The 21,385-nt window shown below is 40.8% G+C and overlaps 2 protein-coding genes across 2 annotated transcripts; both read right to left on the reverse strand.

Annotated features, from left to right (window-relative positions):
• Positions 1 to 441: 441 nt before the first annotated feature.
• LOC141643241 (uncharacterized) lies at positions 442 to 3,086 on the reverse strand. The gene is made up of 5 exons (XM_074452307.1): positions 2,646 to 3,086; positions 1,689 to 1,766; positions 1,413 to 1,512; positions 1,076 to 1,218; positions 442 to 819 (listed from the first exon to the last, which is right to left on the reverse strand). Exons 1-5 carry the CDS (start codon positions 2,937 to 2,939, stop codon positions 601 to 603), a joined length of 834 nt encoding a protein of 277 aa, XP_074308408.1. The 5' UTR covers positions 2,940 to 3,086; the 3' UTR covers positions 442 to 600.
• A 1,150-nt stretch (positions 3,087 to 4,236) lies between these two features.
• LOC141641553 (uncharacterized) lies at positions 4,237 to 7,648 on the reverse strand. The gene is made up of 3 exons (XM_074450209.1): positions 6,722 to 7,648; positions 6,371 to 6,583; positions 4,237 to 5,511 (listed from the first exon to the last, which is right to left on the reverse strand). Exons 1-3 carry the CDS (start codon positions 7,646 to 7,648, stop codon positions 4,237 to 4,239), a joined length of 2,415 nt encoding a protein of 804 aa, XP_074306310.1.
• Positions 7,649 to 21,385: the final 13,737 nt, after the last annotated feature.

Here is a 21,385-nt window from a genome sequence, read left to right on the forward strand (position 1 = left end):
TTGTAGGTGTTTTGATAAATGATCAAAATTGATATTGACCATGCAGGGGATAATGTCTTTATCGACTTTCGGAAGGAAGGGGATAATGTCTTTTCCGACTTTCGGAAAAGGGTATTTCCTAAGTCTAGACTTAAGATGGTAAGCATTTGCCTCCTAACCCTGTCATAGATCAGAGCAGTAAGGCGTTTCATTGGAGTTGCAAGGACAAAGGACAAAGGAGGCATCCTGCTTTGGTAAGTTAGATGCAGGTCAATGCAAATAACATTCACTATGATTCAGTTGCAGTCTTGTAGATTTACAGTAACTGCAGTGACCCTAAAACTCCTTACCACAGACCACAGTAAAAAGAAAAAGAAATGAAGTTCCACAAGATCACTGAGCTCAGCGCGATTGTTTGACTGCGTAAGAAGTCCCCATAATAATTAAGTAGACAGCCGATACTGAGAGGGAAAGCACCAATTCAAGACTGAAAGGGCAGTAATAGAATCTTCATCATGTACACAGTTTTCGATATGCAACACTTTAAAATGAACAAGAATCTTGGAACTGGATACTGCAGATTTTGTAGCCATATATAGACTCGACTATTAATCAAGTTCTTCACTCGTCTGAATCTGACTTGTGTAGGTTATGAAGGATATACAAGGAAGCAGACGATAGGAAAATACAGACAGAATAGCTCAATAGATCCATTCCTGTGGATATTGTCACCATTTTGCTCCTCTCAAACATCTTTACTAGTAGAATCATCACTATCACATGTCCTACCTTCGTCTTCAGTTCATCTAGTGAGCTTATCTTCATCCATCTTGGCCTCTCCTACAAAAATCATTTTACCAAGTCATCTCGGGTAAGCTTTTTGATAATTGGAGACTTACATGATCCTTTTTAGGACGGCAACATTTCTTGTTTTCCATATATAACACTGTAATCTACTATTTGTATTACTCTTAAATGCCTGTGTGTTATTTTTTTTTCATCAGCGTAATGTGAAAAAGGGAATGGCATTCAAGGCCGAGATAAAATTTTGTGAACAGAAACTGCAAAGCTTTGGCCTTCTTCGACTTAGAATTACCTTCAAAGTGAACATTCCAAACAAGGATGAACCTTTCAGGGCCCGATCTACACCAGGATGTACATTGGGAGGAACATTACTGATGAACAGTCCGTATAATCCCATAGCAAAGATCAACATAACTGTTCCGGCTAGATAAACATCTGCACATTAACAGGAAACTCAACCATTAATTGGGGTAAAATTTACAGACAAAATGTTTTTAGCCCCACATCTTCCTCGAATGGAAGTGATGCGATAAAATCAGTGGAAAGACTAAAACCTAAGCTATCAACCATGAAAAGCTACAGCAGTGTTCTCGATCAAATAAGCAAGGGATAACATATTATAATCTCACCAATAGCTTCGACCAATCTCAAAACCATCTGTCCAGTGTGTTTCCCTTTGAGACAACCAGTCCAATAAACTTTGTATGCATCAATAATGTAAACACATCCCTGCAAAGTTAAAATGTATTATCAATTGTTAGACACTTTGTCTCAAGTTAGGAGGTCAGGCCATCAAGTGTAAACTATAGCAGTCTTCTAATATAGAACTATTGGATAGTTGTTGTTTTTTCTTTGAAGGTGAAAATATAAGATGATCTTGGAGGAGCGAGAGGGAACAAAATTACGTTTAAGAAACAAAGAACTGAGCCAAGCAGAGAGCCTCCGACAGCCAGAAGCGCCAAGAAACGGAAGTCAAAAATAACCTGTACAGAACATAACAGGGAAAATGAGTACTGAAAAACATTAAAAAATCCAGAATACATGGAAAGTTGATGACAGCTGAAAATCACCCTTTGGGCTTGAAAACTACTATACCATTTCAATTTGAGTTTCTAAGGATGTTACGCAAGGGGTTCATCTTCATATGTCTTACAGCATGAAATCTAATGACCAAATACATTTTCTGTGTTACTAATAATGTTGGGGTCCTTCCTCAAGTGATAACTAACTAATCTAGTAATCTACCACAAGAATGAAGCTCAAATCTCATCTGATCATCATTTGCCCAACTACTCCAACGGCTACAGATGCCATGTCCTATACAGTTAGTCGAGATATATAACAGCAGCCATTATCAGACAAATCTTACCTTAATGCCACAACAGCTCCAGTTAAAGGAGAGGTATATGGGTATAATGTACACAGTCTTACCCTATGTCAACAACATTAAGCGGCTGTTTCCGGATGAATCATAATGCAAAGTTGCGTAGACAGTTTCATTGAATGATTACATCTTGAGCATAAAAAGAAATGCAACCAACTACTTGGTGAGCTACTTTGTATTCTTGTTTTCATTGTAATCTTTAAACCAAGGATTAGTGAGCTTCTGGATCTTGCAAATCAAAATCTTAAAAGAGATGAAAAAACTATACTTAAACGATCAATATAAGTTCATCAGTTCATGTGTAGTGATGATGTAAAGACTTAGAACTACTATAACAATTACTTTTTCCTATCGCCAATTGGTTTTAGGACCTGAGACGGGAATTTAGCAGTAATCAAATCAGATCAGTAACTCAAGAAAACAAAAAAGATTGAGTGGTGAGTAAGGAATGAAAAGAAAGAAAGAAAGAAAGAGAAACCCTTTCGATGGTGGACTCGGCAGATTGAACAAAACGGGCCATTGGGGTGCCATTTGGAGACCCGAGATCTGGGTTTGGGGAAGTATGGGAGTTTGTAGTAGAGGTTTTAGTAGAAGAAGTGGAATTCGAAGAAGGGAGATTAGGTATTGAGCCAGGTGTTGCTGAAGTCATGGATACGATCCGAGGCCGAGTTAGTCGGAAAGGTTTCCATGGAACAGACGATGATGATGACGAGGACGAGGACGACGATAATGATAAGAAAGATGATGAATTGATAATCAAAGTTGAAACCATGATTGGTTGCAGTTGAATGGAAAAGTTGGAATGTTTTGTGTAAACTCAAGTACTAGAGAGAGTGCCAATTTTGGTTTTTGGGGTGAGGGAGAGGCCTACAGTTTTTGGCAGTTATTGTGGCGGGAGATGATCAAATCAACCAACTCCGCAGCACCTCATTTTAAGCCAGCCGTTTGTCTATTCATTTCACTCACGTGCTTTTAACTATTCAACTCTTTTTCACATTTCTCATGCTGCCTTATTCTCCTTCTTCATCTTCATTTAATTATGCACAAATTCTCCCTTATGACGAAGGGTATCCGTCAAAAACTTGTGACGGGTACCATAATGTCTCACAAAAAACCCATAGGGGGTGAGAGAAGGAGTACATGGGGTGGGTGCCCACCTTATCCCATCTACCCATTTCCACTCACAAAATAACCGTCGTAAGATCCGACCCGTCACAAGGTAGACCTACTGTTAATTATGAAATTTATCACACTTATAACACAAATTTATTACTCTCATGTAATGATAATATTAGAGACGTGTATTTGTGTGAAATTGTGTGTATCATTCATTAATCATCAAGCCCTTATATAAGGGATTACAAGATCTCGGGATCCTATTAAAGAGGAAATAATCCGATATTTCGGGATTACAATAACAAAATGATACGTATCATATCGTATAATATAATTCCGATATGATACGCCTAATACCCCCCTCAAACTGGAGCGTGTAAATCAAGAACGCCCAGTTTGCGGAGAAGTAAGGTAAATTGCGCGGAGCCCAAGGCTTTAGTAAAAAGATCAGCGATCTGAGAGTGCGTATCCACGTGAGTTGCAGTGATGAGACCGTCAGTGATGGCATCTCGAATGAAGTGACAATCAACTTCAATATGCTTTGTCCGTTCATGGAAGACCGGGTTTTGAGCGAGTTGAAGAGTCGACTGACTATCCGAAAAAATTGGTATGGGTCGTGGAACGGACACCCCTAAACAGGAAAGAAGCCCAACTAGCCACTTTAATTCACATAAGACAACGACCATGGATCGATATTCAGCTTCGGCGGAGGAAAGAGAGACCGTTTGCTGTTTTTTAGTTTTCCATGACACCGGTGAATCACCAAGAAAGACCGCATACCCGGAAACAGACCATCGAGTAAGGGGACACCCAGCGTAGTCGGAATCACACCACCCAGAAAGAGATAGAGAGCTAGAGGCGCGTAACAATATGCCTTGACCCGGTTTACCCTTTAAATACCGCACCACGCGAAGCGCGGCATCTAAGTGTTCTTGGCGTGGTTTATTGAGAAACTAAGATAAGACATGGACCGCATAGGCGAGGTCAGGTCGTGTGACAGCCAAATATACAAGGCGACCCACAAGGCGCCTATAAGCTTCAACATCTGAGACAAAGGCACCCGTAGCAAGACCTAGCTGATGATGTTGCTCAATAGGTGTGGCTACGGGCTTGGCTCCTAGCAAACCGGCTTCGGACACAATATCAAGTGCATATTTCCGTTGATTAAGAAAAATGCCTTCGGAATTTCGAGCAACTTCAATTCCCAAGAAATATTTCAACGGACCAAGATCTTTCATATGAAAGCAATTGCTGAGATAATTTTTGAAAGTAGCAATTGCATTTGTATTGTTTCTGACAATGACGAGATCATCCACATAAACCAAGACATGAACACATACCTCGGCCTTAGTATAGCTGAAAAGAGAATAGTCAGAGTAGGATTGGATAAAACCATAGGCGCGTAAGGCAGATCCGAGCTTGGCAAACCAACAACGGGGTGCTTGTCGAAGCCCATATAAGGACTTTCGTAACCGACAAACCTTCCCTTCCTTTCCTTTGCTAAAACCCGGTGGCAAACGCATATAAACCTCTTTAGATAGATCTCCATGTAAAAAGGCATTATGGACATCCATCTGGTGAAGTTCCCATCTGTTAATGGCAGCCACAGCTAAAAAAAAAAGGATTGTGACCATTTTTACAACTGGAGCAAATGTCTCACCAAAATCAATACCCTCTATTTGATGATTGCCAAAAATTACGAGCCGAGCCTTATAGCGTTCAATCTGACCATCAGATTTATATTTGATCTTATAAACCCATCTACACCCAAGAGCTTTCTTGTCAGCGGGAAGTTCTGTTAATTCCCAGGTACCATTATTCTCGAGTGCGGAAATTTCATCTTGCATAGCTTGGCACCATTTAGGGTCCGAAATTGCAAGACGAAAATAAGGGGGTTCAGTAATCGCTGCAAGGAAAAGACGATGTGGGGCAGAAAATTTATTGCAATTAATATAATTAGCAATGGCACAGGGTGTACCTGAGGGCGAGGAAGGAGTCGAGCTATCAGACGGTGGTGTGGTGGGTTCGTTAGTAGTACCAACAACAAAACCTCGGAGCCGTGTAGACGGAATCTTGAGGCGATGACCACGCCCAAGTGGCTCGGGTTCACCTTCACTATTGCCCGAATCCTGACTGTCCCCATTATTGAAATCAACCCTCGAATCCCCTGTGGTAGCATTGCCCGAATAACCATCAGGACTCTCCTCACCAGGGCTCTCCTCACCGGACTGATATGAGGTTGGGAAGAAGGAGTGTTATGGTCATCCCCTCCTAGCATAAGAAAAGGTGAAGGAGAGAGGTCATCAGTTGGGGTAGTAGTCGATTGGGAATAAGGGAACTCGTGTTCATAAAACTGAACATCACGAGAGACAAAGATATCCCCGGTGGCAAGGTCGTAGACCTTTGCTTCCAGCCTTTTTTATTGTAAGGGTATCCGATAAAAAGACACTTGCGACTCCGAGGAGCGAATTTATCACCAGCGATATTTTGAATGTGAGCAAAACATAAACAACCAAAAATGCGAATATTGTCATAAGATGGTGGTTTATTAAGAAGAATTTCATAAGGGGATTTATTGTGAAGCAATATTGAGGGTGTGCGATTAATAAGATAAGCAGCTGATAAAACACTCTCACCCCAAAAAATAGTTGGTAAATTCGCTTGGAATAAGAGAGCAGGGGCTACATTTAAAATATGACGGTGTTTCCGTTCAAACCGGCCATTTTGTTGTGGGGTACCAACACACGAAGTCTGAAATAAAATACCATTGTTGGAGAAATACTCAGCCATAAAATTAAATTCCGTTCCGTTGTCGGATTGAACTCGCTTGACCCGTTTGGAAAATTGGGTATCCACCATAGCTAAAAATTGCATAAACATGGATGTAACTTCTGTTTTATTGGAAAGAAGAAAGACCCACACAGCCCGAGAACAGTCGTCTACGATAGTTAAAAAATACCTAGCGCCACAAGTAGATGGAGTACGGTACGAACCCCACAAATCACATTGAATTAATTCGAAAATGTCCGACGCCTTAGTATTATTTAATTTAAAACTGGAACGACAATGTTTTGCTTGATGACAAACTTCACAAGCTTTTTCAACAGGAATAGAAAATTTGCTAACGGAAGGAAGTAAATGTACTACTTTATTGGAAGGGTGCCCAAGACGCTTATGCCACAAGTCAAAGGAAGCAGCAGCGCTCACCCCATGAATAGCCGATGTCCGTCCCACCACACGCAAAAGATAGAGACCGTCACTAAGCTCACCGACTCCAATCCTCGTCCTCGACAAAGGGTCCTGTATATGACAAGATTGATTAGTAAAAGACAGGGAGTAACCGGTTGCAGCGACTATTTGCGAGACGGACAACAAATTACAGGTTAAATCGGGGATGTATAAAACATGAAGAAGTTTTAATTGGTCGGATAACCAGACCGTCCCAGCAAGAGTAGACACAACATTATGTCCATTAGGTAGACTGACTGGCCGAGAGGGTATGGAGTGGGTCTCGGTCAGCCAAGTGATGTCGCCAGTAACGTGATGTGAAGCGCCGGTGTCTATAATCCAGTGAGAGGACATACCAGAGAGACGATCAGAAGAGGAAATATTCATTAAAACATTGGCTTTTGCAGGGATGTGAGAGCTTGACGAGGAGGCAGCAGCTCCGGAATGAGCCCGAGACCGAGCACAGACTTCTTCAACAGTGCGGGGGCGATCTCCCCACCAATCGGGAAACTTTCCTGATTTAATGAAACAGGAGACCACCTCATGACCTGAACCTGTACAATGAGAGCACACAAGTTTCTTTCGTTCCTGCCGCTCTTTATCACGAAGAACTCGCCAATCAGTAGAAGAAGAAGAGGCGGCAGAAGGAGCATCACGAACAACAAAGATAGCATCATGCGACTCTGTTTTCGATACACCAGTACCACTTGAAAAAAGTCGTTCTTCTTGTAATGCTAACTGAAACGCACGATTAATAGACGGCAAAGGATCAATCGATAAGAGTTGTGAGCGAAGATTACCGTAGTGAGCACGGTCCAAACCCATAAGAAACTTATGAAGTCGCTCAGAATCCTGACGTGCTAACGCAGATTTCGAAATATCACATGAACAACGCCCACAAGTACAAGCAAACGGAGGCTCGTGACAAGCAAGAGCATCCCATAGAGCTTTCAATTGACCGAAATAAGAAGTGACGGTCATACCTGGCGATTGACTACAATCATGTAGTTGCGATTTGAGAGAATGAATCTTGGATCCGTCCACTGTAGAAAACCGCTCCGCTAAATCGTCCAAAAGGAGACGGGCATCTTCAAAGTACGAGATGCTACCTTTAATAGATGAATCAATGGAATGCATTATCCATTGCACAATAGTACAGTGAAAAACATCCCACTGTTCGAGCAAAAAATTTGTCAGTTGGTTTGGAGATGGACCCGTCGTAAAACCCAAATTTCCGTTTTGATTTGAGTGACATACGAGCAGATCGACTCCATTCTTCATAATTGTCAATACCAAGTTTGACATGGGCAATTGATTGATTCGGGATGTCGTGACTCCCAAGATAATAAGGAGATAGAGGATCGATGGTTTGTGGAGAAGTAGAGGATTCCTTTGTCATGATTGAGCAAAATAATCAGACGCAGGAAGAAGGAGAAGGTGCGGAAGAGTGGAAAAAAAAATTAGGGTTGAGATAAGAACCTTGAACCTGATACCATGATAATATTAGAGACGTCTATTTGTGTGAAATTGTGTGTATCATTCATTAATCATCAAGCCCTTATATAAGGGATTACAAGATCTCGGGATCCTATTAAAGAGGAAATAATCCGATATATCGGGATTACAATAACAAAATGATACGTATCATATCGTATAATATAATTCCGATATGATACGCCTAATATGTAATGATGTTCATCTTAATTATGAATTAAAAACCCCAAACCGACTGACCTGCTTGCGACGACAATTTTGACCAGAGCCTAGTTATCAGACCTGATAGAACCCGAGAATGTTGCAAACCGAAACGAATTGGGTCTGACATGATAACGACCCAATGATTAGTGTCTTGAACCCGAACCCGAACCAACACAACCCTTAATGACCCGATAATTATGAAGCTTAATATTGATCAAAATGAAAGGGACTTAATGTTTAGTTTGATATGTTTGATTTTATAACGAAGTGACTAGTTTTATGCCCGTGCAAATTGCATGGGGTTGTCGTTTAGGGTTGAGAAGTAGGGTTATTAATAGGGGATGCTCTTTCATGTTAGTATTAATTTCAGAATTCTAGACATGCAGAAAAAAGGGTCTCAAAATTATAAGAGTTAACAAAAGTAGAGAAATTAGAAAGAAATAAGTACAACAAAAAACTGTTATGGGGTACAATCATAAGTTAATTGAACTATAGCTTCTCAAAAACTTCTTTATACACTACGTTATTTGTTCTATTGGACATGCGTTTATCATTATCGCAAATCAGAATCTTCAATCCCTTTTTGCTTGTGACTCTTGAAATAACAACATAGAGCTGACCGTGCGTAAACACCGACCTTGGAAGATAAAGCCCAACATGTGCTAGTGACTGTCCTTGGCTCTTATTTATTGTCATTGCAAATTAAAACACACCGCAACAGGGAATTGTCTTTTGTCAAACTGTACCGGAAACTTACTGGAATCTGATGGAGTAAGTGTAATACGGGCAATATGCACTTTATCGCCCTTTATGACTACCCGATAAAACTGTTGCTCTAATCACACATGATCCCAAATCTGTCACTGTAACACCCCCATGCTCCAAGTGCCTTACTAGGACCACTCAGGTATAAGGATGCTACCATCTCGGTTACCCGAGGCAATGATAATCATCAGACAATAACGAAACAACATTTAAATAGTATAACTTTAGTGAAAGGTTACAATCCAAAACCAAATACCAAAATACGAATACAAGTTCTCAAACCAACTGTCTAATCAGCTAAATGAAATGTTTATTAAACTACTAAGGCTACAGCGGAAGACTTCTATCATCAGACGGTGGCACATCCCAGCTATCCCATGTACTCGACTCATACCTGCTTAATAGCTGCTCACCATCCCCGAATGGATCACCACAGTTTTTAAAACATTAAACGGGGTCAGTACTAATCACACAATATTTATAAACCAACAACACAGTAAACAAACAGCTCAAACGATCACACACACAATCAAACCCACTCCAATCAATCTCCGTCACCGACTGTCCACTGGACCAGCCCTGCCAGTGGGGGACCGCAGCCGTACCCACCAAATCCCCGCTCATCATACCGAGCGATAACCCTGTCCCATTAATGTGCACATCCCCTCCCGTGGCAGGTTCCACGGAGGGCGAAACTAGGGCGTGAAACCACTCCCGCAAGTGACTCCACTCAGCCGAGAACGCATCTCGAGAACCAGAGACAAACAATCACAACTATCAAACAGCAATCAGTCAACAACCGTCACAATACCAATACAATAATATTCAACAATCACTAAACACCAACAATGTATTATGGGACTAATACTGAGTAGAAAAACCCTACCTGGAAAGCAACACAATCAGACGGTCTCACAGCTGATATCAAAAAGCTTCCTCTACGAATCCTCCTCCTAACATACAAACATATAATCACTACCAATCACGAAATACAACAAAACCCCCAAATCCCCATATTAGGGTTTAACCAACTTTAACGAAATACTATAAAAACGGTACGTAGATCTTACCCTCGACGCAAGGATCACAAAGGTATAAAGAAAGGTAAAATCCGACCTTCCAAGCTCCGGGATTTGCCAACAATGCGATTGATGCGAAGAATGTAGCTTGATTTCTCTTTTTGAAAGCAATTAGGTTTTAAAAGTGTTTAAAGAAAAGTGACGGAAGTAATTATATACTTAATCGCATTATTAATGTAGATACCCGTATCCGTCGATATTGGAATTTATAGAGAACCCGACAAACACCCGATGATGATAGGACACATGTATTTATTTAGTTGTCATTGTCATTATTTGGGTTCGTTTTACGATGTAGAATGAGCGTTGTCGACGGAGTATTTTATTAATTTAAATGATATTTAAATTAAATGTTTTTTTAAAGTGAATTTATTTTATTAATTTAAATGATATTTAAATTAAAGCTTTATTTTGAATTTATTTTCTCAAGTTTATTTTATTGAAAATAAAATAAATATTTGATTTGAAAAATCATTCTATGAGTATTTTTGATTTGAAAAATCATTTATTTTAATGTGTTAATCGATTTGAAAAATCGATTTAAAAATCGAAAAAAGCTCGTTTTAAACACGCGTTTTGGAGCTCGATTATAGCTCGGTTTTTGAGCCCGTTTTCTTTACCAGTTGGCACGAATATCGAGTACACTAACCAACCTAAGCCTCTACCCATACAACCCCAGTTCGAACCCCATAACCACGGCCCAAATCATGCCCCAAATCACCCCCAACAGCCCGCAAAAGCACGAGCAGCCCCCCTGTTTTGCGTGCTAAATCCCGAGCCCAAAACCCGCTCCAAATACCACCAAAACCCGTGCCCATTAACCCTAACCCATACCCTAATATCCTACCCATATTAACTTACCTTAACCCCCAAGAAAACCCGTCACAAAGCCTCTCAAACCCTCACAAAAGCTGCTGGACAGCAGCTATGCGCAAATGAGCCCGTCTGCCTCTCCCCCCCTTTTACCCTACTTTAACTCCTTATAAATACCCTCCCTTTACCATACATTCACTCCTCTAAGTTCTCCATACAAACTACCGTCACTTACAAGCTTTAAACTCCAGAAACAAACCCTAATTGCCTCTCAAAAACCCTCGACAAAACCGTCATACAAAACTGAGAATCAGTTTGTGTGTCCTCTTTGGAACCCTTCGTTCTCCCTTCAAATCTCCATTAAAATTCGAGTTTCTTGTTCTTGATTAACCATATAACATCCATCTACATCTTAGACAAAGATTCACGAGCCAAATTGACCTTGAGAGTACACGAATCCTCTCGAAAAACAGAGTGTCATACACTCTGTTTTCTTGGCTTTTCCTGTCTGTCCAGTTCTGTTTGTGCTCATTTTTCGTGCCCAATAACTCAAAACGAGCGTGGTTTGTTTTAATATCTTTGTTCTCCTCTCTTTTTAGTTTTCAAAACATCTTTTAAATCTAATTTTCACCGTGAAACGAGTGAGAAATTGCAGTTTGAAAGTTGCTGTCCAGATTTGCAAAAAACGTGTTTGTTGCTTTGTTCCTTCGTCGACGACGGCCTCTCGAGATAAAATCTACCATCGATTAAGACCCAAGACGGTGTCAACGATACATGTGGGTTGAGGGTGCATCAAATCCTTCTCTTCTCCCTTTTATTTCGTTATTTTATGTTTGTTTTTTATAGTTCGTTTTACTTTGTTTATCGTTTGTTTATCGCTTGTTTTCGTTAACTATGAAACTAGTTTAGTCCGAGTATGAGTTAAAGTACCACCACGAACACCCGCGTTGACTTGAGATGGGAAAGAAATCCGCCACATCGGTCGGTCGTACACCCCATCTCATTTACATATCCTCGTGTTCAAGGTAGGGCATTAATAAAACGATTTCTAACTTCGTTCCTCGCTTTTGACCCCTCTCTTGTTTCGTTTAATTCGACCTGCCCAAGGACCATTCACATGTTAGTTCGACCTCTGATTGTTAACATATGACTCATTTAGATGACATTAGATCAATTTAATAACCTAATTAGACACGTTAGGTGGCATCGACACAAGCATTAAAATCAACTAACAATTTCAGAACTTAATTGAATGCATCTCTCTCTTTCACATAATTTCTCGCTAGTATAAGAGTGCGTGATTAGCACCTTCTTATTAACACTCGACGAGTTAATTTAATTAGCGAACTTGACCTAATTTGACCCCTTTAGGCCGCGTAGAATACACAATCGCGTGACATCATCTCAATCGATCAACGTCGTTTCTAACTTGTTTTCTAACTCGTTTCCTAACCCGTTTCGCAATCATCTATCTAACCTAATGAATCTAACCTAAGGATTAGGGTAGGCTAGAATGTGTAGGCCGTGTTTGGCCGTGTCTTTGTAGTCCTTTTCTCGTTTTTTTTCTTATCTTTATCTCGTTATTTCGCATCTTGTAATTAATTTGTTTATCGAGTCGTGTTTGGTAATTTGTTTGTAATTAGTTTTTCGTCATCGAGTCAAATGATTTCTAAAAACCTTAGTCTTGTTTGGTTAGATGGTTATGCTCCAATTCATGTAAGAGCGTAGTAAATCGCATGTTGTTTAAAGCGACATGGCCCGATTTATGCTAATGCATGCTTTGGTGTGTGGCCCTATGTCTAATTCGATAAGATTAAGTGAAAGCACGCATCATGAGGAGTGACCCAAGGTCGTGAGTCATGTAAGCCGTGGGCCACCCTTCTTGTGCACGTTTCCCTAGGCCGAATTGGCCGTGTAGTGTGTCGTGTGTGGTTTTGTGTATAGCGTTATATTTTAGATCGAGTTGTATCTTTAATTTCTCGTTGTGTCGGCATGAAATGCCTGGGTTGTAATAGGGTAGATCCCAACGGCTCCCCCATTCCCATCAAGCCTTGTTTGTTTCGTTTATATGTTGTTAGATCAATCAACCCACATGCTAAATTACAACTTTGACAAAGTTAGTTTAGTTGCATCTAAATCGACATAGAAACTTCACATGTTAGGGTTTTAAAAACGATGTTTGCATATCATATATCGTAGTAGCTATGACCTTGTTTGAAATCCGATACTTGACTTAGTAGAGGCCGTTATCGACGGGCGGGGTTAGGTGTCCTTATGGGCTTCCTAACACGTACCCTCACCTCTTACTCAAGATCTATGGTTTGTGGATCCGTCTAAATACCATTGGATTACGAGAGTCATTCAAATCGAGTGATATAGGGTACAAGTCTTTATCTTTAATCACTCGTAGTCGATTGGCTTTATGCTTTTCGATGAAAGGTGTAAAGTTGACTTGAACGGTTCCAAGTTCCCAAAAAACTTGGTGGCGACTCTAATTTGTCTTAATTCGATTCGAAAGAACCTCGAGTCGATTATGCCTAGTGTGGATCCCGAGGACGCAGTTCCCGAGGGCCTTGTCCACATTTGGTGACTCATTTGGGAAAAGAGGACTAGTTACACTTTGTTTCTAGGGTCTTTTCCTCCGAGGTGAAACTTGAAAAGAAAGTATTGGAAAGTAAAACATTACTCATAGTTCTACGATTCATGCATAAACCCTTAAGGACTTTCCCGGGCCGTCCCAGCGTTTCTTTGTGATGCGTGGGGGGCGACGTCCCACTATGCCAGGAACTTGCACATTGCTTGCTTCCGCTTCTCCTCGTCGTGGTTCTTGATGGTGGGGATGCTCTTCTAGGTACTCTACCTAAAGGCCCTTGCTCTATAAGACCCAAAAAGGATGGAGGGCATAGACCTTCTTGTAGAAGACTTGCCGAGACTTAGAGATGTCTAGGAGCATACATCCTTATAACATGTGAATGACAATGTGCGAAATGAATTTCCCGAGTCTTTTCAAAATTTTCCGTATCGATTTCAAAACCGAACTTTTGAACAACTTACTTTCAAAATAGCATGGTTTTAAAAACGCGGAATGCTGCCCAAATAGGACTAGATTTTTTGGCCCAAAATAAAGCTTTTATTAGCCGGCATGCTGCCCATTTCAAATCTCATTTTCAAATCAATTATTCGTTTTTTCAAATTCAATCCAAAATGTTTCTCGAACCTCAACCAAGCATGAAATGCGTCGAGTCGTGTCCGGGTCCTGACCGTGTTTGGCTAGGCATGTTTCGTTCTAAGAGTCTAGAACACGACCTTGTTGGGTCACCCAAGCTCACCTCTTGGGCTTCGAGTCATGTAGGTCGACCAATTGGTCTAGGATAGTCCACAGAAGCGTCCAAGCTAGGCCATTTAGGGCGTTTCACTTGAACCTAAGGACTATGTTGGTCCAATCATGGGTTTAGTCACACCGAGTCCAGTTTAGAACCGAGCTATGACAACTTGAGTCATGTCGTTTTGTCGAGTCTAAAATGAATCGAGGTCTAAATCCAACCGTGAGTCGAACCTTTGGTTAGTTAGTCTCAAGTCGAGTCTTTGCTTGAGTCAAGTTGGTGTCGTGTCCTTAAGTGTGCAGGGGCTCTTACTTTAAATATTGACTCGGTTCGGGGTTTTCTTGTAGAAAGGCCGCCCAAAACCCGACGTCAAGCAATGGAAGATGCTGTCAACAAGCTCACCGAGGCCATGAACCTCATGATGACCCGAATGGATGCAATCGAATCTAAGCTGGGTGAAGATTCCTCTTCATCTACCCCACCTCTGACTGATCTGGAGAAACGGTTCAAATTCATTGAAGACCGTCTGAAGCTCTCCTAGGGGAAGAACATCCACTATGAGAATGCTAGGGCATATGCCCCAGTTCAGGATAAGTTGCCCACGAACATGGTACTCACTGACATCCCAAAGTTCAAGGGCACCGAAGATCCAGTCCACCATGTTAAGGCCTATAAAGGGTACTAAGCACTGAAGGGAGTACCTGATGACATGCTCTCTGAAATTTTTGCCCAATCTCTGGATGAACACCCGAAGGCGTGGTTCTATAATCTTGACCTTAAGAACTTCCCCACTTTCGAAGATATTACGGTGGAGTTCTGTAAGCACTATGCTGACAATGTTGAGATTCAAACCAACATAAGGACTTTGGAAGTAATGACACAGAAGGAAAAAGAGGGCTTTACTGAATTCCTCGCAAGATGGCGCGCTGAAAGCGTGAAACTAGCCAAAAAGCCTGATGAAGTTGAAATGGTAGATAAGTTCGTAAAGAATTTACGACCTTTTTACCGTAATGCTCTGAAATACCAGAATTTTGGTTCTTTCAAAGAATTGATAAGAATCGGGATAAAGGTAGAAGATGATGTCATAAGGGCAGAGGCTGAAAGGCCGAAAGGGTACCAAGGGGCCTCATCGTCTAAGGGCAAGGCCCAGCAACCACCCATATTGATGAAGCCATCAATCTCTTAGAAGGGCAATCGAAAAAACCGCAGCGCCAAGCTCCAAGGGCATTCACCAATATCGGATGCACTTATACATACGCTCTCCAAAGGCTCATAGCCCAAGGAAAGCTGAAGCCTATTGGTCCAACTCCGGACCCTCCTGCTGATCAACAAGGTAAATGGTATAAACCAAATGCCTACTGTGCCTTTCATCAAGGGAAAGGCCATGATACTGAAAAGTGTTATCGACTGAAGCACGAAATTCAAGACATGATTGAGAATGGAACGCTCCCAATCCCAACCATAAAACCCAATAACATCACCAATCCATTTGGCGATCACGCCAACTTTGTTTTTGTCGAAGACAATGTCGATTATTCCCATCTTATCCGCCCATGTCACTTGAAAGGGGTGTTTATCGGGAAGATATTTGCGGATTGCTTTGAATTCTTGCCAAACCCGAAGAATGAAATTCAAGTCTGGAGTCTTGCTCCAGAATGTACTCCTCTCGTTAACGAAGTTAATAAAGGACAATTCGATTCACCGACCTTCATCATTGGCGTAGATCCTCAGAGGACTACCTTGGGATGGAGGCATACCATCAAAGGGATCAAGGACTAGAACCGAGCATCTAAGCTGACAGCTGAACAAGGGAAAGCTCAAGACTAGATTTGAAAATTATGAGTCGGATCTGTTTTCTTATCTTAGTCGAGTCGAGTCTAGGACTTTTTTTTCTTGAAGTTGAGTCGTTTGTCCCGCGATGACCTAGGGTGTGTCCTAGGAATCGTTCCTTCGAGTCTGTTAAGCATTTTTCATTCCAATAAAAGTTGCAGTCTCGTTTCCAAATATGTCTTGTTTCCAATCCTCAATCATTCTGGAAGCATGATTAAATGCACAATGCACTCAAAGGTATCCCTGGGGTAGAAATATGTCCCGTTTCAAAATGTAAGGTACACTAGGATCCCGTGTTTGATTCCTTTACCTATTCCATGTCTGGTGGTAGAAAACCTCCATCTGAACCAATGTTTGTGACAAGCTTTTAGATGATTCTATGACAAACTCGGACTAGCTCCTTGTTTCCCCTATCGATGATGGAAGGCAAGCCTTTTCCTTAACAAAATCATCCCATCTCGAAGAGAGAAGATATCAACCCGTTCTAACAAGGAATTGTTAGTTCCTACCCAAATTAGTTGGTGAAGCCCAGTTTTCAAGGTGTATCTATTTATGACTAAGAGAATGAATAGAAGATCATTTTCAAAGAGAGAAAAAAGATGAAAAAGAATGAAAAATGAAAAAAAGAGAAAAATTGGAAAAATGAAAAAAAATGAAAAAAAAAAGAAAAATGAAAAAAAGATGAAAGAAAAAGAAAAAAGGAAAAAAGATGTTGAAGTTATTGCGGAATGCTTTTTGGTTGAATGTCGAAGTTACGGAAGCCAGAATTCAAGTCAAGTACCCATAGTTGAGGTTCAATGGGCAAAGCCCAAAAGCGTAAGTAGTAACCTCTTTACCCTCTAAGTCCTTCCCGAGAGACGATTCAAGGATAGTCGGGAATTTTGAGAATCATTCCACTTGTGCTGTTACACCCAGCCTTTAGGGACCAGATATGGAGATTTGAACCCACATTGTTTTCCAACCCATTTGGTACTCGGGTTTCATCAAACCTGAGACACCATTTCCAACCACGTTATAAGCCATAGCCCTTGGCCTTAGCACCACAAAACGAACCTTCAGAATGATGGTTTACCTTGCGAACCTATTTCTACCAAGCTCCACATCCCAAAAGATCCAAGCCTTTTACACCTAACCCCAAACACGGGATTTAACGGTACTTTACAGGCTAGAATGGGATATGACATGATACCTTAGGTGAAACCTTCGAGTGTGCACACACAATCAAAATGCCATGTTTATGCACCAAGATCGAACAACGTCGGATTTGATTTCGCTCCACGCGAATACGTAGGCAGTCCTTCAGAATAAGGGATTCAATCCACTCATCAACCAAGTTGTCATCTTGTCGGTTTCTTACGAGTCTTAACCAAGTCCAAATGAAGCCACCTTTGTTTGAGTCGGTCTTAGCACTCGATGTAGGCTAGGATAAGGATATAGGTTCAGATGAATAGTATTAAGTCTCAGAATGAGCTTTATCGAACGGTGTAGGCAAAGATGCTGAGTCAGATAGATGTGGGTTTGTGTTAGGAACAGAAAATATGAAAAATCCGCTGAAAAGAAAGAAGGCGTGGAAGAAAAATAGTAAAAGCCCGCTGAAAAGAAAGAAGGCGGTGGCAAGAAATGATGAAAACTCGCTGAAAAGAAAGGAGGCGAGATGAAGAGTGACAGAACGTTCCCGACAAAAGTCATGTGTGATGTCTAAGTGTTCTCATAAAATCAGTCTGTGTTTAGTGTCTGGGCGAAGCCAACGTTGTTGCTCCATGAGTTTAATCCACCTTGTCAATGCCAAGTGATCTTGATTCCTATGTGCCCTCGGGAGCACGACCATGCCATACGATATCTCTGTCTCAAGTCCGGCGACCTTGTGATTCCCATTTGCCGTTTTTTGGGCGCCAGAATGGCCTATTTACCTTTCTACCCCCAACAAGTCAATATTTGAATTAAAACCCGTGCACACTTACGGTTTTATTTTCTTTTTTTGTTTTACGGTAGCGGGCTACGCCCACGTGGTTGGTTTACGAGTCATACAGAGTGTCTGAGTCGTATTTCCTGCTCACCCGTCAAGGTTCGATTTCAAAAAATTTCAAAATTTCAAAATTCCAAAAACTTTTTTGCGAATTATGGATAGATGATCCAAGTAGTGGAATCTTTGCGGGTCGATGGCCCAATCTTTCAAAATTTCAAATTCAATTTTGAAGGGTCGATGGCCCAACATTCCAAGTGATGTCAAATTCAAACTTCGGGTCGACGGCCCAATTATTCAAAATTTTCAAATTCAATTTTCGGGTCGATGACCCAGTATTTCAAATGATCCAATTTTAAGATCGATGATCCAAATGTGCTTATGTGACGATTATTGCTAGTACATTTTTGTGTTTCAAATACAGCAGGATATGCTTCAACTGGGGGCTCTAAAGTCTTCGACTTTAGAGCCATTAGCAAATCAGGGGGCTACAAGCCGTTGGCTTCGAGAGACCATTATCAAGACGAAATGGATGACATCCACTCAGAATTCAATTCAATACAAGAGTATGAAATGGAAGAATTCCGTAGCTGAAAGCAAATGATGAAAGTGGCGGCAACCTCCTTGGAAAGTCCCGTCCCATTCGGACAAGTGCCAGTAGATGATAAATTTTGGGCAAATGTCGTGAGATGATGAATTTTGGACATACGCCGTGAGATGATAAACTTTGAGCATGTGTCGCGATTCCGAACTACGACGCGGGTTTGATTCCGTCAGAAACGGATACGTAGGCGCCTAAGGATAAGGCTCAATCCACTATATATGCAATTTATGGGTCGACGACCAATGATTATAATTTGACACAACAGAAGCAAGAGTCAATCCCCAACGAAGTTTCAGGTATGATCTCTTCTTATGGTCAAGAGCTTATATACTCAAGTCTAATGGACTATAAACGACCCATGAGAATCCTCGGGTCGAGAGGGACTGGGGTATACTTTGACTTTCGCCTTGTCCAAGCCTCAGTCAAAGTGGGGGCTCTGTAGATACCCGTATCCGTCGATATTGGAATTTATAGAGAACCCGACAAACACCCGATGATGATAGGACACATGTATTTATTTAGTTGTCATTGTCATTATTTGGGTTCGTTTTACGATGTAGAATGAGCGTTGTCGACGGAGTATTTTATTAATTTAAATGATATTTAAATTAAATGTTTTTTTTAAAGTGAATTTATTTTATTAATTTAAATGATATTTAAATTAAAGCTTTATTTTGAATTTATTTTCTCAAGTTTATTTTATTGAAAATAAAATAAATATTTGATTTGAAAAATCATTCTATGAGTATTTTTGATTTGAAAAATCATTTATTTTAATGTGTTAATCGATTTGAAAAATCGATTTAAAAATCGAAAAAAGCTCGTTTTAAACACGCGTTTTGGAGCTCGATTATAGCTCGGTTTTTGAGCCCGTTTTCTTTACCAGTTGGCACGAATATCGAGTACACTAACCAACCTAAGCCTCTACCCATACAACCCCAGTTCGAACCCCATAACCACGGCCCAAATCATGCCCCAAATCACCCCCAACAGCCCGCAAAAGCACGAGCAGCCCCCCTGTTTTGCGTGCTAAATCCCGAGCCCAAAACCCGCTCCAAATACCACCAAAACCCGTGCCCATTAACCCTAACCCATACCCTAATATCCTACCCATATTAACTTACCTTAACCCCCAAGAAAACCCGTCACAAAGCCTCTCAAACCCTCACAAAAGCTGCTGGACAGCAGCTATGCGCAAATGAGCCCGTCTGCCTCTCCCCCCTTTTACCCTACCTTAACTCCTTATAAATACCCTCCCTTTACCATACATTAACTCCTCTAAGTTCTCCATACAAACTACCGTCACTTACAAGCTTTAAACTGAGAATCAGTTTGTGTGTCCTCTTTGGAACCCTTCGTTCTCCCTTCAAATCTCCATTAAAATTCGAGTTTCTTGTTCCTGATTAACCACATAACATCCATCTACATCTTAGACAAAGATTCACGAGCCAAATTGACCTTGAGAGTACACGAATCCTCTCGAAAAATAGAGTGTCATACACTCTGTTTTCTTGGCTTTTCCTGTCTGTCCAGTTCTGTTTGTGCTCATTTTTCGTGCCCAATAACTCAAAACGAGCGTGGTTTGTTTTAATATCTTTGTTCTCCTCTCTTTCTAGTTTTCAAAACATCTTTTAAATCTAATTTTCACCGTGAAACGAGTGAGAAATTGCAGTTTGAAAGTTGCTGTCCAGATTTGCAAAAAACGTGTTTGTTGCTTTGTTCCTTCGTCGACGACGGCCTCTCGAGATAAAATCTACCATCGATTAAGACCCAAGATGGTGTCAACGATACATGTGGGTTGAGGGTGCATCAAATCCTTCTCTTCTCCCTTTTATTTCGTTATTTTATGTTTGTTTTTTTATAGTTCGTTTTACTTTGTTTATCGTTTGTTTATCGCTTGTTTTCGTTAACTATGAAACTAGTTTAGTCCGAGTATGAGTTAAAGTACCACCACGAACACCCGCGTTGACTTGAGATGGGAAAGAAATCCACCACATCGGTCGGTCGTACACCCCATCTCATTTACATATCCTCGTGTTCAAGGTAGGGCATTAATAAAACGATTTCTAACTTCGTTCCTCGCTTTTGACCCCTCTCTTGTTTCGTTTAATTCGACCTGCCCAAGGACCATTCACATGTTAGTTCGACCTCTGATTGTTAACATATAACTCATTTAGATGACATTAGATCAATTTAATAACCTAATTAGACACGTTAGGTGGCATCGACACAAGCATTAAAATCAACTAACAATTCTGTAACTTAATTGAATGCATCTCTCTCTTTCACATAATTTCTCGCTAGTATAAGAGTGCGTGATTAGCACCTTCTTATTAACACTCGACGAGTTAATTTAATTAGCGAACTTGACCTAATTTGACCCCTTTAGGCCGTGTAGAATACACATTCGCGTGACATCATCTCAATCGATCAACGTCGTTTCTAACTTGTTTTCTAACTCGTTTCCTAACCCGTTTCACAATCATCTATCTAACCTAATGAATCTAACCTAAGGATTAGGGTAGGCTAGAACGTGTAGGCCGTGTTTGGCCGTGTCTTTGTAGTCCTTTTCTCGTTTTTTTTCTTATCTTTATCTCGTTATTTCGCATCTTGTAATTACTTTGTTTATCGAGTCGTGTTTGGTAATTTGTTTGTAATTAGTTTTTCGTCATCGAGTCAAATGATTTATAAAAACCTTAGTCTTGTTTGGTTAGATGGTTATGCTCCAATTCATGTAAGAGCGTAGTAAATCGCATGTTGTTTAAAGCGACATGGCCCGATTTATGCTAATGCATGCTT

The sequence above is a fragment of the Silene latifolia genome, chromosome 2 (genome assembly GCF_048544455.1).
Source record: "Silene latifolia isolate original U9 population chromosome 2, ASM4854445v1, whole genome shotgun sequence".
NCBI lineage: Eukaryota > Viridiplantae > Streptophyta > Magnoliopsida > Caryophyllales > Caryophyllaceae > Silene > Silene latifolia.